The 26,938-nt window shown below is 44.8% G+C and overlaps 1 protein-coding gene across 15 annotated transcripts in view; it reads right to left on the reverse strand.

Moving 5' to 3' along the window:
* The window catches only part of SRRM1 (serine and arginine repetitive matrix 1), a 118,657-nt gene that overhangs the window by 46,260 nt on the left and 45,459 nt on the right, over nt 1-26,938 (reverse strand). For 14 of the 15 annotated variants that reach the window (XR_003859197.1, XR_003859196.1, XM_029619832.1 and 11 more), the window contains 7 exons: nt 23,130-23,324; nt 22,328-22,522; nt 16,697-16,816; nt 10,885-11,162; nt 4,244-4,321; nt 3,687-3,773; nt 3,032-3,173 (listed from right to left, as the gene is read on the reverse strand). Coding sequence is in view for 13 of the 15 variants with exons in the window: in XM_029619832.1 (XP_029475692.1) it covers nt 3,032-3,173; nt 3,687-3,773; nt 4,244-4,321; nt 10,885-11,162; nt 16,697-16,816; nt 22,328-22,522; nt 23,130-23,324 (1,095 nt within the window). In the remaining 2 variants the exon portion in view is untranslated. The remainder of the gene's footprint in view (nt 1-3,031; nt 3,174-3,686; nt 3,774-4,243; nt 4,322-10,884; nt 11,163-16,696; nt 16,817-22,327; nt 22,523-23,129; nt 23,325-26,938) is intronic. The other variant, XM_029619830.1, reaches the window with a different exon arrangement.

Below are 26,938 nucleotides of genomic sequence, written 5' to 3' on the forward strand. Positions count from 1 at the left end.
TACCACAAAATAAATGGAACATCCCATCCCCTCTCCTCCTGGGGGACAGAAACAATGGTCCCCAGCATTCTTAGTCTTTGGATGGTCTGCTGAATAAGTTTCTTTGCTGGCGAAGCACAGGGAGATACCATGAATAGGTTTCTTAGCAGCCAAGCAAATTCTAAAGCGTTGCCTTGTCCTATCACACTTAGAGAACCCACTGGTCTGATGTGATCTTGGCTCACTACTTGTAAAAAAAAAAAAAAAAAAAAAAAGTCATCCATTCCCCTATGGCTGAGGAGTGGGTCGGCCTCACTTCATTGTGCGGATTTGGCTCTGCTAGACCCTTGGCCAGAGCCTTCTCTTCAATTCGCTCTGCATCCATGAAAGGACTGGGACCAGGACTGAAACCTCCCCGAGGTCTCCCTCTGAGCCTGCGCCCGGAGCTCTGCTCTGATGGCAACACCTTTGGCCTTGAAAGTGAAAGCGAACTGGCAGAAACCCTTTGGGCTTGTCTTCTGGTAGCCTGTGCACCTTATCTCTGAGCAGCTTTATCAACTGCTCCAACTCTTCTCCAAAAAGGTGCTTGCACCGCAAGTTGAGCCTTACATGAACCAGTTTTGCAACCACAAGAGCCTCTTAGCCGAGACCGCAGACACCACTGCCCTAGAAGAGGTGTGAATAAAATCAGATAAAGTGTCGGCCCCATAAGCTACAACTGCCTCAAAGCGTTCTGCCTGCTCGGCTTCCTGGGGTGAGAGATCCCTGGCACTAACTGCTGCACCCATCTCAGTCTTGCCCGAAGCATAAAACTGCTGCACACTGCAGCTCAGATGCCCGGAGCAGAAACTTCAAAAATCTTCTTGAGGTGCACCTCAAGCTTCCTGTCCTGCAGATCCTTCAGAGCTGCCGTGCCAGCTACTGGAATGGTGGTTCTCTTTGTGACCACAGACACAGAAGCATCTGCCTTCGGCACCCTCAAGAGCTCCAGGGTCTCCTCAGGCAAGGGATAAAGTTTATCCATAGCCCTACTAACCTTAAGACCAGTCTCCGGAGTGTCCCACTCCCTGATCATCAATTGCTTGACCATCCTATGGAACGGAAAAGTCCTGGCAAGGCCCCTCAAACCAGCAATGACTGTATCCACTCTTTCCTGGTCCAGCTCCTCCTGCGGAACTGCTATTCCAAACTCTGCCAGGACATGAGGGATCATAGGTCCCAGCTCCTCTCAAACAAGCAAACAACCTTAGGATTGTCCCCTTTCATTGAAGGAATCTTCCCAGGCTCCCCCCCCTCCTGATCTGGACCACTGTTGGGTGGATAATCCTCACGGTGTCCAGCCTCGAGGGCAAACTCTAGTCGGACTCCTCCGAAGAAAAGTCATCTGCGGTTCCCTGCACCGCTGGATCTCTGGCCTTACAGATCCTTGTGGTCACTGCGCCTGGGGGAGCAACTCCACTTGACCTTACTGGCCAGATATGCTTTATGCAATGAAAGGATGAAATCCGTGGAAAAATGTAAAGGACCACACAAGATGCCAAACACAACAAACAGGACCGGGAGCCACGGGACCAGTTTGGCTTGAATGCCTTATCCCCAGCGACGGGACAAGTGCCAGAAAGCCAACCACTTTTTTTTTTGTAAAATCTTTACTAACAATAAAAGTTTACTTTCCTGTAGAATGATGGCAGAGGCTTCCCACAATCCTCGCTGAAGGGGAGGGAGCTGGACCACCAGCTGTCACCCCTGGCGTTTCCGAAAAAGCAATTCTGGGGTCCCCAACCCATGCTCGTCCTTAACCTACTACCAGGAGGGATGGTTCCACCAGGACCTGCCAACCTCCTGGGAGGAAAGTCAAAACAATGTTCAAAAAAACAATTCTTTTTTTTTATTTTTTTTAACTCCGTTACAGAGCCGCAGGTTTTGCACCACTCCATCTGCTGGAGATAGAGAAATACCAAGGAGATGCAGGTGGCACACCGGGTTAAGAGACGGTGCCTATGAAACTGTCTCCATCTGCTGGAAGGGAGGCAAAACCCAGGAGTCTGGACTGATCTGGGTACGTACAGGAAACAAGCACTATTAAACGCTGTAGACTAAAGAAAGGGATGCTCTTATAACAGAGAACACAACTGCAAGGCCCAGCCTGACTGTGCATTCTGTTTTCCTACCACACACAGGACAGCATCCCACAAAAGTTTCTCTTTATTGGTTCGGGCTTTTCTGAATTTTTGGTCTAGCTGTTCCATGCATCCACCACTCCTTTCTGTGAAATGTTTAAAAAGAAAATGTCCACCGCCCCCTTCCCCCAGCTAATATCAAAAGCCTTGCTCTAAAAACGTCTCCAGTGAAATGTGTTTCCCATATCTGCATTATTCATATCTGAGCGAAGCAGATAGGTTTATTGTACTTCCCACTCTAATGCATCAAGCTAAAGGCTACAGAGCCAGTAATAGGGCAAGACTGGAAGTCTCTTTACTAGAAATATTCAGAAAATATAAGAATGAAACTGCTGGGTGCTGATGTGGAGGATCAGATTTTTCTGTTCCCTGGACCATCAAGAGGCACTGAAATGGTGACACTAAGAGGGTCAACAAGGCCCATGGATGCAGGGTTCCAGGATCCCTGCCTGTCGCCCTCAGCCAAGGACAGCTGAAGTAATGTCTGTGCTGAGTGAGTAGGGAGGGGGATATAAAATGAAGGCCAATACCCCTAGTAATTGCAAAAGAAAAGCTAACAGTGCAATCACCCAAAGAAGCAGGAGAAAACTGCAGGGTCAGAAAAAACAAAAAAAGCTTTGCATTAAATTGCAAAGTTTCACCTGTTCCTGTCAAATAGGATTTTATTAAAATCTCCACCCATATGGTTAGTGTACATCTAGAATCAGATTAAAGAGAAGCTTTTCAGTCAATATGCTTGCCAGTATCAAACTCAATGCTAATACAGTGCACCTCCCCAAGCATCGGTCAAACCTCAGCTTTCATTCAAGTTAACACAAGACTAATATTTTGGACATAAAGTGACAGACATGCACATAAAAACACCGCATTACCGAGGAGAAGGCTCTTTCTGCCGTTTGCGCGATGGCGATGGACTTCGTGAGACGGAATGCCGTCTACGTCTTCCTACTTCACCATTCTTCACGTTTGATTTTTTAGGTCTCTCATCTTCTGAGGAAGACGTTGAACCAGAATCTTAAAAAAAAAAAAAAGAGAAAGCAAAACAATTAAGTTGGAGAAAGTTTCACTGGAGTTTCCCAACTGATGAGAAAAGAGGTAATGTGAGGCACCTCTCAGTGTTACAAACAGACAAGCTCTGTTAAAAATTGCCATTTTCTTTTTCTGAAAAAGAGCCACAGGTCAAAGTGCCTGCAGTTTCAGAGTCCTTCATGCTGCATTAATACTCAGCAAAACATTTGTTTGTCAAACTAATCAAGTGATGAGGTATCTTGTGTTGACTTTTTAATTAATCAAGCTATAACAACTGCTGTCCCCCGAGGCTCTTTTCTTAAATACTCTGAAGTTGTTAAATTTGGGAGCTGAAAAATGTTCAGGAATAAACCCAGCTTTTACTTTGTTACCCTGTACATTTTTCTGGCTTCTCTAGTGGTGCTAATATATTTTTAACTGCACTTCAGATCAACAGTGCAATGTCTGCTGTCTACCCGGTCACTTACAAAGCAAACCCCATAAAAACTTATCCCTTACCAGAGGAGGACTGCTGATTCTGCCTTCTGTACTGTCGCCTCTGCTGCACAGAGTCTGCTGCTGCCATTTTGCCACCTTTCTCATCTTCTGAAAACCAAAATTTAGGAAACATGAACTATTTTAATGTACTATCTACAAGCTAGCACCTATTACACTCACTGTTGCTGTTATATTGACGTCCAATTACAACATACTATCCGTGATTCACAATATACTATCTATTGTTTAAACTTATGATTGGTTTTATTGTTACTGTTAACATTATCTAATGTAAAAGTTGTTACAACTGTAAACCAGCGTGAAGGCTTGTACCAAACCTCGGTATAGAAAAACTCACAAATAAATAAATGAACTGCAGAGTAAAAAAAACAGCAAGAAGAGAAGCGATGTATTTGAAGGGAGAGCTTCAGTAGGGCTCCATGCTAATGTCCCCTGCTACCGTCACGTGATAAAACATCCCTTTCTAGAAAAGCAACACAGCTTGCGGAGCTTTTCAAGTTCTGTCTGCGGTAAGCATTCACTTCCTTTCATTTGAAGTAAGTTTGGCAGTGTCTTACCAGACTCGGAGAGGTCAGCCTTTCTAAGTTTTGGGGCCGGTGAAGGAGACGCCCTTTTCTCAGTAACTCTGTGTTTTGCTGCAGAAATGGATTGGTAGCACAGATAAGAATCTTCCAGGGCAAGGTATTTATTTTATTTAAAAACTTTTCTATACCGTCGCTAAGTTATATACCATCGCAACGGTTTACAAATAGGCACATAGACTAAGGTAAGTAAATGTAGGATATCGTACATTCTAACAGGTGCCAATAAAGTTCGGTTACAATTTCATAAATAAAATCATTATTTGAGTAATGTTGGTCAAGTCCAGGTATATTATTGAGTTACTATCGCTTTGAAATATTACTTCTTAAATGTAGGATTGAGTAAATTCATTCTCATCTGCATTACCCTGTACTTTCATTCTCTACCCTCCAGACTCTTTAGTGAAGGCTTTTTAAAGAGCCATGTTTTTAGATTTTTCTTAAAAGTTTTGAGATTATTCTGTAATCTGAGTTCAGGGGGCATCGTGTTCCATAGTATGGGCCCAGCCAATGATAAAGCCCTTTCTCTCACTTGGGTTAATTTTGCTGACTTTACTGAAGGAACGGTTAGCAGTGCTTTGTTTGCTGAGCGGAGGTTTCTTTGTGGAACGTGTACTCATAAGGCTGTGTTTAGCCAGTCTGCTTCTTTATCATATATTAGTTTGTGTATGGTGCATAAGGCTTTGTATTTTATCCTGTATTCGATGGGTAACCAATGTAAGTCTGCTAGAGTTTCGGTTATATGGTCCCTCCTCTTTTTTCCCGTCAGTATTCTGGCTGCAGTATTTTGAAGTATCTGGAGTGGTCTTATCGATGTGCTTGGGAGTCCTAGTAAGAGTGCGTTGCAGTAGTCAGTGCTAGAAAAGATAAGTGTTTGCAATACTGTTCTGAAGTGGGCAGGTGTGAGTAATGGTTTCAATCTTCTGAGGACCACAAGTTTTGCGTAGCCTTCTCTTACTTTTATAGATATGTGTTGCTTCAGGTTGATTTCTGGGTCCATTATTACTCCCAGATTCCTTACTTTTTCGGCTAGCTCAATTTTTTGGTTATTTCTTAGGGTTATCGGTGTTTGAATGATTTTAGTATGTTTTCTCTCAAGGTGAAGGAATTCAGTTTTGTCAATGTTGATAACCAGTTCCATCTGGTTTAGTAGTTGTTTAATTATGTCTAGGTACATGTTAGCTAGACTTAATGTTTTTTAAATTGTGTCGTCTATTGGTAGAATTGAATGTTGTCTGCGTAAATGTAACGTATTATCCCTAGGCCTGCCAGCAGATGACATAAGGGTAGCATATATATGTTAAAGAGGGTAGCAGACAGCACTGAACCCTGAGGTACTCCTGTTTCAAGTTTAAATTTTTCTGATAATGTGTTTATCTGGACTTGAAAGAACCTGTTGTTTAGGTAGGATCTGAACCAGTTTATTGTTTTGTCACATAATCCAATTTCTTCAAGTCTTTTTAGTAGTATTTTGTGGTTTACTGTATCAAAGGCTGCAGATAAGTCGAGCATTATAAGGATGTAATGTTTACTGTTATCAAAACCTCTTAGTATGTTGTCTGTTAGTGAGAGAAGTAATGTCTCAGTGCTGTAGTGTTTTCGGAAGCCATGTTGTGAAGGGTACAGTATGTTATTGTCTAGGTGTTCAGCTAGCTGTTTCTATACTGTTTTCTCTATTAATTTAGCTAATAATGGGAGGTTTGAGACTGGGCGGTAGTTAATGAGGATTAATGGGTCACTTTTTCTTTTCGATGATTAGCTTAATGATTGCCCCTTTTAGTGTATCTGGCATTAATCCTTCAGTTAGGGATAGGTTTATGATATTAGTTAGTGTTGGGGTTACTACATTGGTAATCTTTTTTATCTCAGTTGTTGGTATTGTATTGATTTTGTGTGGAGCAGGGTTTATATTTTTTATCGTTGATTCAACTTCTTGTTCTGATATTTCTATAAATGAGGACCATATGTTAACATCTCTTTTTTGCATTACGATTGCTTGTTTGCTGTTTTTTGGGAGTTTGTTTCTTAGGTTTAATATTTTGTCACTAAAAAATTTAGCTAATTCATTGCATTTTGATTCAGGAAGACTGAGGTGATTCTTGTTTGTCATTTGTGAGATTCGTTACTATGGAGAATAAGGTTCTTGGGTTATTGGCAAACTTTTCTATTTTATTGGAATAGTATTCTTTTTTAGTATTAAGGATCAGTTGTTTGTAGAAAGCTAGATGTTTCCTGAATTTGGTTAGGTTTTCAGTTTTGTGTTTTCTCCAGTTTTTTTCAAATTTTCTGAGCTTTCCTTTTGCATCTTTTATTTTTGCATTATGCCAGTGGTTATTTTGTTTTGTTTCTTTGACAGTTCAGGTTATTATGGGAATAGGCACTTTGGATAATTTATTCCACAGCAAGTAACTTCACAACCTGAGCTTTGCACATCTGGAAAGTCCCTCACTACTTAAGATAAATTTAGAATGATCATATTCTGACTGTACAGGATATATTATTCCTCCGTTCTGAGCATATTTGGGGTTGATTTTTTCAGTTATTTTAATTTTGCAAGCCACAGAAGCTGGAACCACTGGTGTGTGCATGCAAAAAGGAGAAAGAAAGGTGTGCGCAATAAATGTATTTTGTGTAATTTGGGGGGGGAAAAATAAGCCACACACTTTGAGGGGAACACATAGCAGCTTCAAAACAACTTAAAGAATTTCTTTCCTCAAGAACTTCAGATGGCTATGCTTTGCATCTTCACACCGATCCTGCACTTTAAACGGATCTCCCTTTCACGATCTTCAACAGACCTGAGCAGTGTTCACCCCTGCCCATGTATCACTGGTGACAGTGTTCCAAAAGTTAACTTCAGTTTTGGAACATGATCTATATTAAGCAGGGCATTGCCTGGGGCAGACAGCATTCTCCTAAAGCTGCACAGCAAGGTTAAAAGCGTCTTAAACAAAAGTCATCATTAGCACATAAGACCGGCTAACATCCATGTAAAAACTGAAGTGCAGGAGTACAGATGTGCCCTCAGCTCTGTGCCCCTTTGCTGATGTATCGGAGGAAGAAGGAAGGATAAACCAAGGATGTAAGTAGTAGCCCCTCAAGAACACAGAAAAGGGAAATGTATTCTTACCTGTTAATTTTTGTTCCTTTAATACCACAGATCAGTCCAAACAAGTGGGTTTTGCATCCCTACCAGCAGATGGAGACAGAATAAAAACTTTTCAGGCACTGCTACATAACAGAGTGTGCAACCTGCAGTCCCTCAATTCTGACCTGTACCCAAGCCAAATGTCCAAATCAAACTCCAAAAAATCTCTGGGCGAGCAGAGACTCAAAGTTGGAGCCCCCTCTAACTAGGACCTCCTGTCTCGAACAAGGAATATAGTAACAACCTATGTACACTTAGTAATTCTGCACATGATAACACACTGTCTCATCCACATCCACAAGCGAGGAAATCTTTCAAAAGAAGGGGATGGGTCTCTGGATTGATCTGTGGTATTACACGAATGAAAATTAACAGGGAAGAACAAATTTTCTTTTCTTGTGCATACCCCGGATCAGTCCAGACAAGTGGGATGTATCCAAGACCCTCTAATCTGGGCGGGAACTCAAAAGACCCATATGCAACACTTTCCCCAAAACCGTCCTCCTCTGGCGCCCGCCCATCCAAGCGGTAATGTTTGGAAAAAATGTGAAGAGTCAACCGTGTTGCTGCATGACAAATCTCTTGCAGAGAAATTAACTCTGGTGGAATGTGCCCGCAACCCTTCCGCACAGACAGACCCTTACAGATGTAAGCTGTATTTATCGTTTCCTTCAGCCATCTTGCAATTGTGCCCTTGGAAGCCTTATTTCCCTTCTTTGCTCCACTGAACAGGACAAAAGAATATCTGATTTTTGAAAGGCATTTGTTATCTTAAGATATTGCAAGAGGATTCGCTGCACATCCAATAAGTGAATCTCCCTCACCAGAGGAGCATCTGGTGACAAATGAGGAAAAGCTGGAAGTTCAACCATCTGGTTAAGATGAAACGAGGAAAGAACCTTAGGCAAATGACAGCTTCCTCTGAAATTCATAGGAAAGGGTCCCTACAGGACAATACTTGCAGCTCCGATATCCTCCTAGCTGAACAAATGGCCACCAAGACAAGTTTAGATACTTCAAAGAAGCCCTTGCAACGCTCATCCGGATGTGCCATCAACAGTCTTCCCTGCACCTTACTTTGAAGACACCCCAAGGTGGCCACCTTAACCCAGAGGGAATTATAAACCAATCCCTTAACCAAGCTGCATTGTAAGAAGGCTAAAACCTGAGGAACATCCACCTTTGGTGGTTGCAACTTGATCTGCAAACATCACAACTTGAACACTCTCCAAACCCGAATATGAGCCAAAGATGTGGAGGGCTTCTTTGCCTGAAGCAGTCAATCACAGGTTCTGAGTATCCCTTCAAGCAGAAACGCCGCCTTTCAAAAGAGAAACTCTAGACAAAAGCAATCTGCCCGGTCTGAAAAGATAGGTCTCTGCCGCAACAACCCACGCAAATGGGTCAAGCAAAGGGGACAGTCTACCATGAAATGAACCAGGTCTGCAAACCACGGCCAGCATGGTCACTCTGGTGCCTCCAGAATCACCCTGCCCAGATGAAGTTCGACATGACGCAACACCCAAACTATGAGAGGCCGCAGGAGAAATGTACAGCAACAGCTTTGTTGGCCACTGCTGAACACAGGCATAGATGCCCTTGGAGCAGACCTCTCCTGCAACTGAAAAAAGTTGAACCATCTTCGCATTTCCTGGAACCACCATGAGATCCAACTCTGGCCTGCCCCATCTGGCCTGTATAAAGGCAAAGGCCTCCACCAACAGCTCCCATTCCCCTGGATCCAGACACTGCCTGCTGAGAATCTGCTTGCATGTTGTCCACTCCAGCCAAGTGTGACGCTGCCAATCCCATTAGATGGCTCTCCTCTCAAACAAACAGTTCCTACGCCAATTGACTTCTTTCTGCCTTGCTGATTGATGTATGCCACTGTCGTGTTGTCCAAGAACACTCGTACTGTCCGTTAAATGAGATGGAGAAAGGCAAGCAAGGCTTTGCAAACTGCTCTGGTCTCCAATCAATTGATTGACCAGGACACCTCTTCTGGTGACCACCTTCCCTGGTGAGTTTTCCTTTGACAAATCACCCCCACTCAGTTGGGTACCTCCAAGGTCCATCCCTTTCTCAAAATTGGGATAAGAGAAACACCATGAGAGACGATTTTGAAGCGGTAAAGGAAGCTGAAATTCCACTGATAGCGGATTCCAACAGGATAAAAGGGCCCTCTGAAGGGGGTCGCATGTGAGCAAAGCCCCCATGGAACTAACTCCAGCACAGACACCATAGAACCCAGGACCTGCAAATAGTTCCAGACTCTGGGAACCGAAAGTCACAGAAGTCGGAGCACCTGATCCTGCAACTCGATCACACTCTCCGTGGTCAGAAACACCTTCCCAACCCGGGTATCGAATGGAACTCCCAGATATTCCAAAGACTGAGTCGATTCCAAGTAACTCTTCACCAGATTCACCCAGCCCAATAAACACCAAGAACTGCATGACCCAAACTGAATGACATTCCATTTCAGACTTTGCTCTGATGAGCCTATCATCCACGTACAGGTGTGCCAGGATTCCTTTCCTGAGTGCCGCTGCCACTACTACCATCACCTTCATGAACATCTGCGGCTCTGTCGCCAACCCAAAGGGAAGGGCCCTAGGACCATGAACCTCAGGAACCTCTGGTGGTCGGCTCTTATGGGAATGTGAAGATAGGCCTCCATCAAATCCAAAGACGCCAGAAACTCCTCCTTGCGCATCGCTATCACCATTCAGTTTCCATGTAAAAGCGTGGCATCCGGAGGGCCACATTGAACCTCTGAAGATCAAAGATGGGGGCTGAAAAGTCCCTCCCTTCTTGGGCACCACGAAATACACTGAGTACTTTCCCTGTCCCTGCTCCTGAGAAGGAACTAGAACAATTGCATGCAGGCGCTGTAACTGCTGTAAGGTGTCCCGCACCACCTCCTGCTCGGACAGGGAGATGCAATGGGAGACCACAAAGGCTTCCCTGAGCGGATGAAAAATTTCTAAGCCATAACCGTCTCTCCAGAATCCATTGGACTGACGTGATCCTGGTCCACTCCTCGCAAAAGAGGGACAGTCTCCCTCCGATAGCCTCACTTGTCTGGACTGATCTGGAGTATGCACAGGAAATATAAATCTGCAATTCAAAGTTTTTATGGATTATACTTGCAACTTTAATTCTCCCTCACTGGTGCAGCTGTGCCACAGACCGTAAACACTTAGTCACTATTATGTCTGTATTTTAAAATGAGGCATCAAAATTGCACTTCTCAAATGAATTTATATGAAGCTTGAGTTACAAAAATTCAACATGCATAGAAGGCAAAAATATCTAACAAGTTGTAATTATATTTACAAGACTGTCTCCACGTTGCTTCTATTAGCAAATTATAGGGCCTATGTTCTGCACCTACCAGCATAGAATGAACTACGTGTGTTGTGCCAACATAACATTTTACAGGAAACACACAAAATAAAAAGAGTACCTGGGGCTCTTCCTGGAGATACTGAGCCCCGACTTTTCCTCATTCGATTTGACTGCTGTGGAGTCGGAGAGCGGCGTGCTTTTGGAGGTGGGCTTGCCGGTGGGGAGGGCCTGTGCCTTCTTCTGGGGGGGCTGACAGAAGGAGAGGAGCGGCGAGGCTTGCGGGGTGGGCTGGAGGAAATTCTCTTGAGTGGTTTCTTTGGGGGTGGGGGAGTCCGTGAGCGCGAGGATGAGGAGGAGCTGCTGCTGCCAGACAGAGATGCTGACGAACGGCGTCTTCTACAAATGGGACAAACATTTGTTACCATACTGAGAAAAGTAACTTCTTCAAAACATGTATATTCTGCAAAGCAGTTGAACACAAAATATTTAAAATTTTGAACTGCCCCTGCATTTAAGCTCAGTGTCCCACCCTAGTCAAAGCACTCCCTAGAGAACTGGATTCAATAGGAGAGGCATCTTTCAGAAAGCAGCTAAACTGCTTATCCTCAATTTATTGAGCCTGTATTTCATTAATGCAAACAGGTCTGAGTGTTTTACCTGGCTCGAAACAGCTCCAGATACATTTGCCTTTGCTAGAACTTGATGCCACAAACTTAGTTGCAGTGCCTTGAGAAGTTTTTTCAGGGTACTTACTACTTGTGTACCCTAAAGAAAATGCCCGAGAAGAACTGCAGCACTGGTTAATGCCCTGCTTTGTTTATATGCTAGATCCTTGGCATGCTAAAATGTAGCACGTGCCAATTTAAAAACATCTACATTATAAAAAGACAGCAAGTCAACTTATAAACACGGTATTTAATTTGTGTACCACACTGGAGTGATGGGATAGGAAAAGTGGTTCTTACCTGCTAATTTTCATTCCTGGAATACCTCAGATTAGTCCAGACAAGTGGTTTTGCATCCCTATCAGCAGATGGAGGCAGAGAACTAAAAGATTTTCAGGCACTGCTACTTAACCGAGAGTGGTACCCTGCAGTCCCTCAGTACTGACTTGTACCCAAGCCAATAGGGAGTCAACTACCTCAGAGGGACATCGTGGGACAAGACCTATTTCTGCTAGCACTGGTGAGCTTGGCGCCCTTTTCAGACATCTTCCGCTGCCGTTGCAGTGTCCGACCCGCCATTTCGCTCCCGAGACAAGCGTGAGGAGGCCCCGACCCAGCCGCCCCCTCCAGGCCGAGTTCGGGCCTACCCTTCGAGGCCCCTGCGTGAAGCACCGCCGGCATCCGCCCAGTGCCAGCCCACAGCCTATCGCTGCCCTCCTACCTCAGAGGGACGTCGTGGGACAAGACCTATTTCTGCTAGCACTGGTGAGCTCAGCGCCGTGCAACTAAGGAGCGCAACTAAGGAGCCTGCCCCTTGGCACACCCCTTAGCATGTCCCCCGCACAGAGCTCAACGCAGGCCCCGGACTGGCTCCTATTATTACCTGATCCTGCCGGGACCCCCTCGCTCCCTGGCAAGAAGACCTCCTCCCCCTTCCTGACTCATATTCCTCACTGAGGCCTACCGAGAACCATTCGACTCAAGCTTTAACTCTTACCTCCTACCAACTGCCAGGATCAGAAGCCTCCAGGATCAATAGCCTACTGACCTCTTGTTCCGACAAACGGGCCCACCTCTCAGCGTCCCCTGTGCTGCCCGCTCGCAACATCTAAAACTCTAATGCTACATCTAAGACTCTATGCCACTTCTACAATCTAGACACCATTGTCACCTTCATAATTTAATTGCTAACCATCAAAAAGCATTAATAGACAGTTTAGCTCCCTTCTCATTGCCCTTGCCCGATTTACTCTCTCTCACCCCCTCCCCGCTAACTTCGGCCTTCCAGCACTAGGTATCCCTCTCCCCTTACCACCACCCCCCCCCCCTCTCTTCACCTATCCACAATGCTTCCAATCCCCACCAACATAAGACAGGCCATAGAACCTACCACCTCATTTACAATGACACACCCAATACCAACACTCAGATACCACCAACGAACTGCACCCCCCCTTACCCACTCCCACTATCAGGCCAGATCACTATTACCGATCATGCTAAATCCTCTCACCCAACTCCTAGGCCTTGCAACCTTCACACACATCCTAGTCAACTCACAATCCCTAACCAAAAAAACCCCCCTATTCTCAATGACATACTACTCGACGAAAAACCTGACATGTGCACCATAAAAGAGACCTGGCTTAAGGACACAGACTCTGTTCTACTAAACCAACTCCCTAACCATCCTACGATATATCTTTTCTATACACAGACCCAAGAAAAGAGGCGGAGGCATTCTACCCGCACTACCTGTCCATAAATAACCCAAAAGTAAGGGCCTGAAACTGAAAATGCTGCCCCAGCACCATGAAGCGAAGAAATCTATGCTCCGCATGTATAGGGATATGCAGATTGGCCTTCGTTAAATCCAAGAAGGCCAGAAATTCTCCCTGGCAAACACCTATCACTGTTCACAATGTTTTCATATAAAAACACGGGACCAGCAACATCGCATTGACTCTCTGCACGTTGAGAATGGGCCAAAAGGTCCCCTCCTCCTTGGAAACCACAAAGTAAACTGAGTACCTTCCCCATCGCTGCTCTTCTGCCGGAATGAGAACGATTGCACCTAACCTCTGAAGCCGGAGCAATGTTTCCCAGACCGCCTCCCACCTGCTGTGGGACGTGCAATGAAACTCCATGAAAGCTTCCCTGACGGGGCGAGAAAATTCTAAATTGTAGCAGTCACTTCTAGAACCCACTGGTTTGAGGCAATCTTTGTCTACTCCCCATAAAACCGTGCAGACATCCTCTGATCGCCTCCCCGAAAGAGCGGACTGATCTGGCTTTATTGTAATGACTTGGTGTTTCTGGTCCCCTGACTGCCCCAACTCTGGCAGCTCTTCGGTGACCCCGAAAGGGCTGCTGCCTTCCAGATCCTTGCTTCAGTAATGCCGAAGAACTCTTGTTGGGACAAAAATGTCTTACATCCCGGAAACGTGAGCGAGGGGAAAAGGTCTTCCTGGCACTTATCCTGAGGCAGCTTGTTTCCCTTTGACTCCCCCGCTTCATTAACTGCTCTAGGTCCTCTCCAAATAGTTTTCCCTTAAAGGGGAGATTGCAGAGCTACAACTTGGACCACATGTCCACCAACCAATTCCGCAACCACAGCAGACGGCATGCCGAAACTGTAGATACCATACTCCTAGCCAAGGTCTGTATCAAATCATACAAAGCATCGGTCATATCCGCGATCCCAGCCTCTAACTGGGTGCAAATTGTCAATGGAGTTCCCAATCTTCTCCTGGGATTTCTATATCCAGCACAAACAGGTTTTTGCATCAAGCTAGTAGAGATGGCCGCACTAAGGCTTAAGGCCGAGACCTCAAACATCCTCTCCGACTGTATCTCCAGTTTCCGATCATGAACGTCCTTTTAGTGCAACCGGGATGGTTGTCTTCTTGGTGACTGTTGACACCAAAGCATCTACCTTGGGCAGCCCAAAAGCAGCAAAACATCCTCAGTTAAAGGATAAGTTTCACCATTGCCCTTGCCACCTTCAGCCCTACTTCTGGAGCATTCTATTCTCAGTCCACTAGCTTTTGAACCTTCTTGGTAAGCAGGAAGGCCTTAGGGGGACCTTGAAGGCCATCCAGCACCAGATCCTTTCCATTATCAGACTCCTCCTGCAGCACCTTGACCCCCAGCCCCTTTAAGGATGTGAGGATTAAGAAGTCTCAACTCCTCCTTGTGGAAAATCCAGACCACCCCTCGGGTCATCCCCCTCCACAATTTGAATCTTCTCTGGTTCCCCGACCCAGTTGTTTGTTGTATCATCCCCAGGATCGTCTGCAGGATCCGTACCTGCAAGATCACCCCCTGGATCATCCTGCAAATCCTCAGAATCCTCTGATTCACCAGTCGAGTGCCATCAGAATGGCTAAGTCCCAACTAGCAGAGAAGATCCCCCGAACCCTTAGCTGGGGATGCTTTTGACCTCTTTGGGTTCTGCTGCAATTTGTGACTCAGGGACTATTTACCCCCTGCACTTTTCCTGGCCAAATAAGCCTTGTGCATGAGTAAAACAAAATATGTGGAGAATTCCTCCCCATCACTGTCCCTACAATCAGGCACTTCCAAGGAGGTTCCTCCTTCTGATCCTCGATCCCGGCCTGACCACCAGTGAAATGGGGAGGGGAATCTTGAGACTCCTGTTGGCTGTCATGTGTAGCCCTCCTGCCTGCCACAGCAAAATCTCCCCTGGCGGCTTCTGACAAGTCCTTGGGATCAGGTAGCCCTCCTGTCAGCTAAAGACCCCGAGGCTCCCCCTCTCCCCCCCCCATGGCACAATCAGTACAACTCGCAGCCAAATAAAGCCACAAACGGGCGCCACCATAGACCAGACAGATTAGCACATTAATAAGGACATGCGGCGCGGTCTGCTTGCCGTGCCAAAAATACAATCAGCCACAGCTCAAATCACCTCAACTAGCATCCAATGCAGGCAACCCAGGACACTTCTCTCCCCTTCATCTAGCAGCAGCTTGTGACGCTGAAGACCGGTCAGCTTAGGCTGTCAGAATTTTTTTTTTTTTAAATTAAAAAGACAGCCCAGAAAAAGATCAAGAAGAAATACTGCCCTCCTATAGGCTACTGACTCCTTGGGGGAGAAGACCTCAGAGGAAGGAGGGAACCAATACCCTATGCTTTACCACTGGATGTTACCGGCTAAAGATGAATAGGGATTGTCAACACCCCCCCAACTCGCCCGGAGGCATGGCCAAAAAAGGAACCTAGCAGCCTTGGGAGCTCTTCTAATCTTTTTTTACTTAATTTCTAACTTTTTTTTTTTTTTTTTACACACACTAGACTGCAGCTTTGCACCTCTATCATCTCCTGGAGACAAAGAAATACTTTGGAACTGCAGGTGGCACTCTCAGGTAGCAGTGCTTAAAAAGCTTTTTAGTTATCTGCCTCCACCTGCTGGTAGGTTTGCAAAACCCACTTGTCTAAACTGATCTGTGGTATGAGGAGGAAACCTGTTTTTTATTCTACAAGGAACATGGTTATATTTAAGTAGCACAGTTCAGATTCAATTTTAAGACTATATAGAGAAGGCAGAAAATAATGCTCCCATTCTTCTTCTCTCACAATTAAGATAGTATCTTTACACATCTGACAGTTTTGCCACACATGCTAGAGTACATTCACTGTACTCCAAGATCTTCCCCATACATCCTTCAAGTAGTGGGACAGACCTTAGTGAATGCCACAATCAGACAAGTGAACCAGACATGTAGGCCATTGAAATATCCCAATTACAATACAATTTTTGCAGGAATCAAAATCCTGTGTGCCAGATCTGTGCTTGAGCACCCCCAAATACTGAGCAAACTCTGCCACTGTCTCCAGGGAGGGGTAATTTGTGTTGAGTTTGAAAAGTTAGCACCTATGAATAAAATAAACTTTACAATAAAACAGATTGTCCATTGGCTGTTATAACTGTTCCTAAATCATCTATTTCTGTAAAAACATTTTTTTTATACAACCATCTATCATCAATTTGGCATTTTATAAAACCCTCTAAAAGGCCACTTTCTGCCTGTCTGCTAATAAAACCTCATTAATACTAGGCTGGACTTATGCTCCTAGGTTCAGAAAGCCCTACATAATACTTGTAGCAATCAATTCCCTAAAATTTCACTCTTACTGAATTCAAAGCTTGACTCATGTTGCTCCTAAGACAAAATGTTGTGCGCTCAAATTTCATACACACGTAAGAAACCTTTAGTTGAAAGTATTAACACACTTGAATCCCACCTATGAACTGGAGTTCTACTTCTCCTGTGTCTAGGTGGGGGAGGCATGCGTCTTGGGGGACTCCTTCTCCGCGGAGATGACCTCCTTCTTGGACTCGGCCTCCTTCGAGGGGAGTATGACCTGTCAAAAGTAAAACAGCAATATTTTCCCTCTAAAAATATTCAAATGTACATAAACCTGCATATGGGGAGGGGCGGTCAGGGTAAAAGCCAAACTCTAGTTTGAAAATCTTCAAAAAAAAAAACCTCTCTCCAAATAAGCAAAATGACTCAGCATGGTCTGCCAAAACCTGATCGATTATTCTGGCTTCAGAAAGTAAACCACCTCCAATACACATGCGCATGAACAGCAGCCACACAGGAACGTTGGAAGCCCACAGAATTCTAAGGCCTATACTTTAGTGATCATTGTTAATTTTCAACAGTTATTGCATTAAAGTAACAGCAATACAAACAAGAAAAAAGTACAGTGACCAGCATAAAACGAAAACAGAATGCAAAAGCAGATTTACAAAAAAAGTCAAACCAAATAAGAGAGTCCCCCCCACAATTAAAAGGAAAAAGAAATGTTCCCCATCCTCTCATCTATCTATTGAGCTATCAATTAAGACTGTATCAAGCTCTAAACCACATATCCACAAAGACAAATCAAAGACAAAAAAAGGGGTAAAAACAAACAATACAAAATAGAATGAGTACAAGGTACTGGAGAAATTACTTACCTGATAATTTCGTTTTCCTTAGTGTAGACAGATGGACTCAGGACCAATGGGTATTGTGCTCTTCTGCTAGCAGATAGGAGACAGATTTCAAAGCTGATGTCTAGATATACCCCTGCAGTAAACTCAGCTCTTCAGTATTCTCTTCGAAAAGTCATTGTGGATATATCTTTGCTTAAATAACTTGATTAAACTTGAATAAAACGAACTGGTTCAATTAATTTCCAAACTGGAGACATCAGTGCATTCAACCAATTAACACAGACACCGGACTAACTGTGGGTGTCTTGAACTAGGATTTAGGCTGCTGCTTACCCATATTTGCTTAGTTTCGAAGTTTGTTATCTGAGGTTCTCCTTTTCCAGGGCAGCTGTTGGCGGGATGCTGAGTCCATCTGTTTACACTAAGGAAAATGAAATTATCAGGTAAGTAATTTCTCCATTTCCTAGCGTGTAGCCAGATGGACTCAGGACCAATGGGATGTACAAAAGCTATTCCTGGATAGGGCGGGAGGCTGCCCATGGCCCACTTAATACTGCCCTTGCGAAGGCTGCGTCTTCCCGGGCCTGAACATCCAGGCAGTAGAACCTGAAGAAGTGTGTATGGAGGACCACGTCGCCACCCGACAGAACTCGGCGGGCGACAGCAGCTTGGTTTCTGCCCAGGAGACTGCCTGAGCCCTCGCAGAATGAACCTTAACCTGTAGAGGGTAAGGGCTTTCCTACCTCTGTGTAGGCTGCCTTGATTACTTCTTTGATCCAGCGGGCTATGATCGCCCACAAGGCTGCTTCTCCTTGTTTCTTCCCACCGTGAAGAACGAATAAGCGATCCGTTTTGCGCACTGTTCTGATCTTTCCAGGTATCGCACCAGGAGTCTGCCGACATTCAGCTGGCGAAGAAGGCATGAGTCTTCAGCGTCCTTATGTTCATCCGGAGCTGGTAGCGAGATGGTTTGATTCAAGTGAAACTCGAAAACCACTTTCGGAAGGAAGGAGGGGACAGTGCGCAATTGTATTGTTTTAGGTGTGAACCCGAGGAACGGTTCCCAACAGGATAGAGCCTGTGGTTCGGAGATGCGACGAGCTGAACATATTGCCACCAAGAATGCAGTCTTCAATGTCAAGAGGCATAGTGACAGACCGCGTGTTGGTCTGAAGGAAGCCCCAGCTAGGAAGTCTAATAGTACATCGAGATTCCATAGAGGCACCGATCACTTTAGGGGTGGTTGGAGTTGTTTAACCTCTTTCAGGAAGCGGGACAAGTCTGGATAGCTTGATAGCCGGATACCATCCACTTCTGCTCTGAAGCAAGTCAATGCAGCTACTTGGACCTTGAGAGAGTTCAGTGACCTCTTCTTCATACTGTCCTATAGGAACTCCAGAATCATGGGAATCTTGGCTGTCCGCGGGAGACTCCCACAGTCCTCACACCAGGCTTCGAATACTCTCCAGATCCGTATGTATGACAGGGATGTGGAGAACTTGTATGCTAGGAGTAGGGTGTCAATCACAGCCTTTGAGTAATCGTGCTTCTTCAGGCGAGTCCTCTCAAGGGCCAGCCCATAAGAAAGAATCGAGACAGATCTCTGTGGAGAATCGGGCCCCGCCGGAGAAAGTCCCTGTATGGTAGGCACAGAGGGTTCCTCGCAAGGAGTCTTTGCATGTCTGCGTACCATGTTAGTCTTGGCCAATCCGGGGCCACTAGTACAACTAGTCCCCTGTGATGTTCTAATCTTGCAGATGACCCTGCCCAGTAGTGGCCAAGGGGAGAAGGCATACAGTAAGTCTTCCTCTGGCCAAGTCTGGATATGTGTGTCAATTTCTTGGGATTGTGGCTCTTGTCTGCAGCTGAAGAACCTGGGGACTTGGACAATGAGACGGATGGCCAGTAGGTCCAGGGCTGGGAGGCCCCAGCAATTTACTATCAGTTGGAAGGCTGTGGTCGACAGCAGCCATTTCCCCAGGTCCAGGCTCTCTCTGCTCAGGAAGTCTGCTGAGACGTTGTCTTTTCCTGCGATGTGGGAGGCTGAGATCCCTTGTAGGTTTATCTCCAGCCATGCCTGTTGGCTCTTGGTTCCTCCCTGGCGGTTGATATAAGCAACCGGTCGTCACGTTGTCCTACATTACTCAAATTGCTTTGCCTCGGAGTCTGTGGCTGAATTGCAGGCACGCTAGTCTGACTGCTCGAACTTCCAGGCGGTGTATGTTCCATTCTGCCTCTTCCTTGTTCCATTATCCCTGGGCCGTCAGTTCCTGACAGCGGGCTCCCCACCCTCGCAGGCTCGCATCCGTGGTGAGCAAGATCCAGTTCGGTGGGGATAGGCTTACACCTCTGTTTAGGTGATCTTCCTGTAGCCACCACTGGAGCCGAGAATGTACCTCTGCTGGTAGTTGGAGGTGAATTGAATAGTCCTGGGACAGTGTGTTCCATCGTGACAGTAAGGAGCGTTGGAGCGGTCGCATATGGGCCCTTGCCCAAGGAACGACTTCCAGGGTTGATACCATGAGGCCAAGGACTTGAAGATAGTCCCATACCTTGGGGCATGCATTGGTCATCAATTGTCGTAGTTGTTCCATCAGTTTCCTTCTCCTCGGGGGAGGGAGGAAGACTGTTCTGTTTGGTGTCGAAACAGGCCCCCAGGTACTCTAGCGATTGAGAGGGCTGCAGACTGCTCTTGCCCGTGTTAACGACCCAACCGAGTTCCTGCAGTAGGCTCTTGACTCTGCTGGTCACCTGCCAGCTCTCTTCCGAAGACTTTGCCCTGATTAGCCTGTCGTCCAGGTAAGGGTGTACCAAGATCCCTTCCTTCCTCAGTGTTGCCACCATGACCACCATGATTTTGATGAAGGTTCTGGGGGCGGTTGCTAGGCCGAAGAGTGGTGCTCGGAATTGGTAATGGTGACCCAGTATCACAAAGTGCAGGAAGCGCTGGTGATCCTAATGGACTGGGATGTGAAGGTAGGCTTCAGAAAGGTCCAGGGAGGTTAGAAACCCTCCCGCTTCTACTGCCATTATTACGGAGCGAATAGTTTCCATACGGAAGTGTAGAAGGTCCACTGTAGATGGACTGGAAAGATCCTTCCTTCTTGAGAATGATAAAATAGATGGAATAGCATCCCGTATTTTGTTGGGGTATGGGAGCCGGAGTTATTGCCTTTCAGACCGAGTTGTCTTGTTACAGTGGTTTCTACTGCCAGTCTCTTGGAATGGAAGTGGCAGGGTGACATCATAAATTTGTCTCTAGGGATGCTGCAGAACTCCAGAGTAACCTTCTTGAATGTTAAGAACATAAGAACATAAGAAATTGCCATGCTGGGACAGACCAAGGGTCCATCAAGCCCAGCATCCTGTTTCCAACAGAGGCCAAAAACCAGGCCACAAGAACCTGGCAATTACCCAAACACTAAGAAGAACCCATGCTACTGATGCAATTAATAGCAGTGGCTATTCCCTAAGTATAATTGATTAATAGCCATTAATGGACTTCTCCTCCAAGAACTTATCCAAACCTTTTTTGAACCCAGCTACACTAACTGCACTAACTACCTTCTCTGGCAACAAATTCCAGAGCTTTATTGTGCGTTGAGTGAAAAATAATTTTCTCAGATTAGTCTTAAATGTGTTATTTGCTAACTTCATGGAATGCCCCCTAGTCCTTCTATTATCCGGAAGAGTAAATAACCAAGTCACATCTACTCGTTCAAGACCTCTCATGATCTTAAAGACCTCTATCATATCCCCCCTCAGCCGTCTCTTCTCCAAGCTGAACAGCCCTAACCTCTTCAGCCTTTCCTCATAGGGGAGCTGTTCCATCCCCTTTATCATTTTGGTTGCCCTTCTCTGTACCTTCTCCATCACAACTATATCTTTTTTGAGATGCGGCGACCAGAATTGTACACAGTATTCAAGGTGCGGTCTCACCATGGAGCGATACAGAGGCATTATGACATTTTCCGTTCTATTAACCATTCCCTTCCTAATAATTCCTAACATTCTATTTGCTTTTTTTTACTGCTGCAGCACACTGAGCCGACGATTTTAAAGTATTATCCACTATGATGCCTAGATCTTTTTCCTGGGTGGTAGCTCCTAACATGGAACCTAACATCGTGTAACTACAGCAAGGGTTATTTTTCCCTATGTGCATCACCTTGTACTTGTCCACATTAAATTTCATCGCCTCCTATCCTAACTTTTTAGTTTTCTTAGAAACCTCTCATGAGGGACTTTGTCAAACACCTTCTGAAAATCCAAATACACTACATCTACCAGCTCACCTTTATCCACGTTTATTAACTCCTCCAAAAAAAATGTAGGAGATTTGTGAGGCAAGATTTTCCATGCTAGCTGTATCCCATTAAACCATATCTAAATGTTTTGTGATTTTATTCTTTGTAACAGTTTCCACAATTTTTCCTGGCACTGAAGTCAGGCTCACCGTCTATAGTATCCTGGATCTCCCCTGGAGTCCTTTTTAAATATTGATGTTACATTAGGCACCCTCCAGTCTTCAGGTACAATGGATGATTTTAACGATAGGTTACAAATTTTTATTAATAGGTCTGAAATTTCATTTTTTAGTTCTTTCAGAACCCTGGGGTATATACCATCCGGTCCAGGTGATTTACTGCTCTTCAGTTTGTCAATCTGGCCTACTACATCTTCCAGGGTCACCATAATTTGGTTCAGTTCATCTGAATCACTACCCTTGAAAATCACCTCCGGACCAGGTATCTCCCCCAACATCCTCTTTAGTAAATACAGAAGCAAAGAAGTTTAATCTTTCCGCAATGGCCTTATCTTTCCTAAGTGCCCTTTTAACCCCTCGATCATCTAACAGTCCAACCAACTCCCTCACAGGTTTTCTGCTTTGGATATATTTTAAAAGTTTTTAATATGAGTTTGTGTCTCACCTTGATCGTGACCTATGACGCCTTCTAGGTCTGGTATGAGATGGTGACCGCGAGCGAGATCGTGATCTAGATTTGGAGCGGGATCGAGATCGTTGCCTGGGCCTCTCCTTTTCCTTTTCTTTTTTGGAATTCCTTTCTGGAGATGCTTCCTTCACATCTGGTACAGGCTCAGGTTTGGGAATCTTGATTATATCACTGTGGAAAGGAAGGATTCCAGTGCTCATTTAGAAAAAGCCTGATCTTGTGTAAATGAATATAAATGCATAATATTAAGTGCGGCAAGGGCAACAGATTAACTTCCCTAAATTTCAAAAACCTGATGGATTATACAAAGTCAAAAGGCTATTTGATGGTCTGCACCATACTTCTATGAAGAGTCATTTAACTCAGAAAGCTGTTCATTACATTTTCACATACAAACAAGGATCTCCAACAGATTAGTCAATCTTTAAATTACTAATGATCCAGAGATCTAGGTGATAAGGATATGCACTCATTTCTTCCATGTTGGTAGATATGCACGTACCTAGATGACGTTTTAATACAGATATCATACGTGTATTTTTATGAGTTATGCAAATATCAGTTTTTTTCTCGTGTATTAGAAAGTCAGCAAGGTATACATGTACCTGCCAAAATGGAAGGAACAAATGTATATCTCTACTTTGTGACCATAAATAGGTTTCTGCATCAATGTATGTCACAATATCCTTGGTATACTACACTCCAAGCATGTTTGATCTTACTGTCACTCGCAACATTGAAGCCTTTTAAAGAGGGCCCCTAGTTCTCTGAAACTTGCCTGGTTGATGTTGCCTCTTGTATAGAAGACTCTCTAACTTTGACTGAAGGCTCTGGTTCAGGCATCTCCTGTTTTTTCTCAGGTACTGGGGATGCACTGCGGCTCTTAGCTTTGTGGGGAGGAGATCGAGAATGGCTGCGCTTTCTCTCTCGTTTGACTGGGGATCTTCTCCTTGATGAGGACCTAGACTTGCGCCTAAATCAAAACCAAAACACCACAATCTTTCATGGCCTTCACACAATTGTTTTCTCCTGGGTAAGTATCAATCCCAATCTAAAATGAATAAAACCTCAAGTGTAAAGATTCAATTAAAATTTTTCTTGATGAAACTGTAGACACCACCAATTTTTTACATTACTAGAATGCAAAAGTTGGCAGCACCTTTTTAATCAGGTTTTCAGAATTAATCCTTTCTTCCACATAACCTGCCTTATGCTCCATAGAAGTTATTACTATGATTTGTATATTATGTAAGACTGTAGTTTTCATTTGTTCAATTATGTTTTATTTCATATGTTTTAAATTTTAACTAATTACAATTTTGTAAACCATTGATTTTATTCAAAAGGTAGAATGACAAAATTATTAAACTAAACCTCTTTTCAAATTACACTCCAGTGCAGCAGAGTTTCCTTTGAAAAGAGAAAGGTAGTTAGAAAAAAAACACTAGCCAGTGTGTTCTAGGCATATTTTCATGGAATACTAGAGTGGACAAATGATCACCTGCAGATGCAGCATGTCAGAGAAAAGGTCTCCAGCCTGATGTGCTATATCCCACTGGTACTAGCCACAGGGAATTGCAATAGGAATTTTCGCTTACCTTCAAATTCCCATTCTATTACCTCCTACATCAGTCGACTAACCAAGAGAATGTGACTGTACTAAATTGATGTAATATTAGGTGAAAAGGTCTGTTGGAACTATTTAAGAGATTTCTGCTTGGCTTAAGATGGAGGAGTACTCAGACTAGTGGGAAGGACCATAGTGTGTAGAAGGGGTTTAAGAAAGGAAGTTGTGTTGCTTCTTGCCACTGGTCTATTACACTGCCAAACAACAACAAAGGATGGAGACAGACTAGAAACCCATATAATCGTGAAGACAGTGACAGATTTCAAAAGATGTAAATAAAATGGAATAGAAAGGTGTCAGCAAGCTAGCTGATGTATATTAAATTCAAAACGCCCGGACTAATCTATCATCCACCCTATGACAATCTTATGTCAAAATCTCTGGTGGGTTTTTTTTCCCCTGAAAGCCTTCTCTTACAGTTTACTCTAGGGGCACTAATTTAGGCAATATACTGGTTTCGTCTGACTTTTCCAGACAAGGGATTGATACATCGCCCCGTGATTTCCTGACTTGGACTGGCCATAAGCCATATGTTTCTTGCTCTGTGTGTCTAGCTTCTATGCACACTGACACTATTTGTGCCGACTGATCAAAGAACCATTACACTACTTGCCAATCCTCTTTTGTAGTGTATATCATTCAATGACTTTGCTTGAAATTTTATGTAAGCAAGAACACTAGGGCAGCAAATATCACAACAACTGAGCACAAGAACTGCTTGAAACAGTAAAGCATAACAGTTCCTTTTGGTCTCACATTGCTTGAAATTTGGTCATGATTTTCGATTTATCAGCTCGTCTGAGACTGGTGTGGTGGTGGTGTCCCTGGGAAACCACTTAAATATAAATACATAAAGCATTGCTTTAATCTATGTACTGTCATCACTGAAAATGTTATGGATGTTTAAAGATTTGTAATACACCCTGAATACAAAGTAGAAGTGGCAGATTTAAAAAAAAAAAAAAAAAGTAAAATAAGCAGGCACCTTGGTTACTGATGGAATGAATGCAAAATGGAAAAATTATTTACCTGATAATTTTGTTTTCCTTAGTGTAGACAGATGGACTCAGGACCAATGGATTTATGCTCCTCTGCCAGCAGATGGAGATGGAGTCAGATTACAAAGCTGACGTCACCCTAGATACTCCCCCGCAGTGAGCTCAGCCCTTCAGTATTCTCTTCAAAAGCCACTGCAGACATACTACCGAAAAAAACGATTAAAAACCTGATTAAAAATGGATAACCATAACTGTACTCAACCAAACACACTGAACCCCAGTAAGATTATGGATGCCCTGATCTAGGCTTACCCGTAAACTACTGGAAGTGATATCCACTCCAAGGGCGAATCCTTGGCTTCATTCTTGGGCGGCCATGAGCAGGATGCTGAGTCCATCTGTCTACACTAAGGGGCCAAAAGCTACTCCCAATTGGGGCAGGAGGCTGCCTGTGATCTGGTTACCACCGCCCTTGCAATGGCTGCGACCTCCTGGGCCTGAACATCCAGGTGATAGAACTTGGAGAAGGTGTGCAAGGAGAATCACGTTACCGCTCAGATGTAGTCAGGAGTCAGTCTAGCATCCGCCCATGAGACTGCCCTGAGCCCTAGTGGAATGAGCTTTAACCTGAAGGGGGTAAGGGCTTTCCTGCCTCCAAACAGGTTCCTGTGACCATCTCCTTAATCCAACAAGCTATAGAGCAAGTAAAGCTGATTCGCCTTGCTTCCTTCCACCATGAAGAACAAACAGGTGGTCCGTCTTACGGACAGGTTCTGAAACCGCACCAAAAGCCTACTGACATTCAAATGGTGGAGGCGGCACTATTCTTCGTGTCCTTATCTATGGATGGCAACGAAATGGACCGATTCAAATGAAACTCCAAGACTACCTTGGGCAAGAAACATGGAAAGGTACGAAGCTGTAATCATGCAGGGAGTTATCCAGAGGAACTGTTCCCGACACAATAATGCCTGTAATTCAGAGATGCAACGTGCTGAGCATACAGCCACCAGGAACACCGTTTTCAGGGTTATTCAATGCAAGAATAGACTGCGCAGTGGCCGAAAGGAGGGCCCTGCCAAAAACTCCAATACTAGATTAAGATTCCATAAGGGAACCAGACACCTTAGGGGTGGGCGGAGGTGCTTGACCCCTTTCAGAAAATGGGCTATGTCTGGATGAGCCGATAGGCAGGTTCCGTTCACCTCGCCCCTGAAACAGGAGAGTCACTACCTGGACCTTCAAGGAGATAACGGTCAAACCTTTATTCAAGCCATCCTGCAAAAATTCCAGAATTAGTGGGATTTTGACCGTCCAAGGGGAAACACCGAGTTACTCGCACCAGGCCTCAAATACTCTCCAAAACTGCACCTACACCAGGGACGTAGTGAACTTCCATGCACGGAGTTAGGTGGCAATTACTGCCGCTGAATAGCCTTGCTTCATCATGCAAGCCCTCCCAAGGGTCAGACCGTAAGACAGAATAGAGTCTGATCCTTGTGAAGTCCCTGCTGTAGCAGATCCCTATGCAGTGGGAGGCACAGTAGGATCTCCACCAGAGGTTTCCACATATCCACATACCATGGACCCTTGGACCAATCTGGAGCTACTAGTAAGTCTAATCCCCTGTGGCGCTCGATTCTACGAATGACCCTGTCCGGGACGGGCCATGGAGAGAAGATGTATAGCAGCTCCTCTTCTAGCCAGGTCTGAAGGAGAGCATCAATGTTCTGCAACTGAAGGCTCTGAGAACCTTCGCATTGTAAGATGCGGCCAGCAGGTCAATGGACAGGAGACCCCAGCAATCTACTACCAACTGAAAGGCTTTAAGAACATAAGAACTTGCCATACTGGGTCAGACCAATGGTCCATCAAGCCAAAGCATCCTGCTCCAACAGAGGTCAAACCAGGCCACAAGAACCTGGCAAGTACCCAAACACCAAGATCATCCCATGCTACACC

This window comes from Rhinatrema bivittatum, chromosome 11, assembly GCF_901001135.1.
Source record: "Rhinatrema bivittatum chromosome 11, aRhiBiv1.1, whole genome shotgun sequence".
Classification (NCBI taxonomy): domain Eukaryota; kingdom Metazoa; phylum Chordata; class Amphibia; order Gymnophiona; family Rhinatrematidae; genus Rhinatrema; species Rhinatrema bivittatum.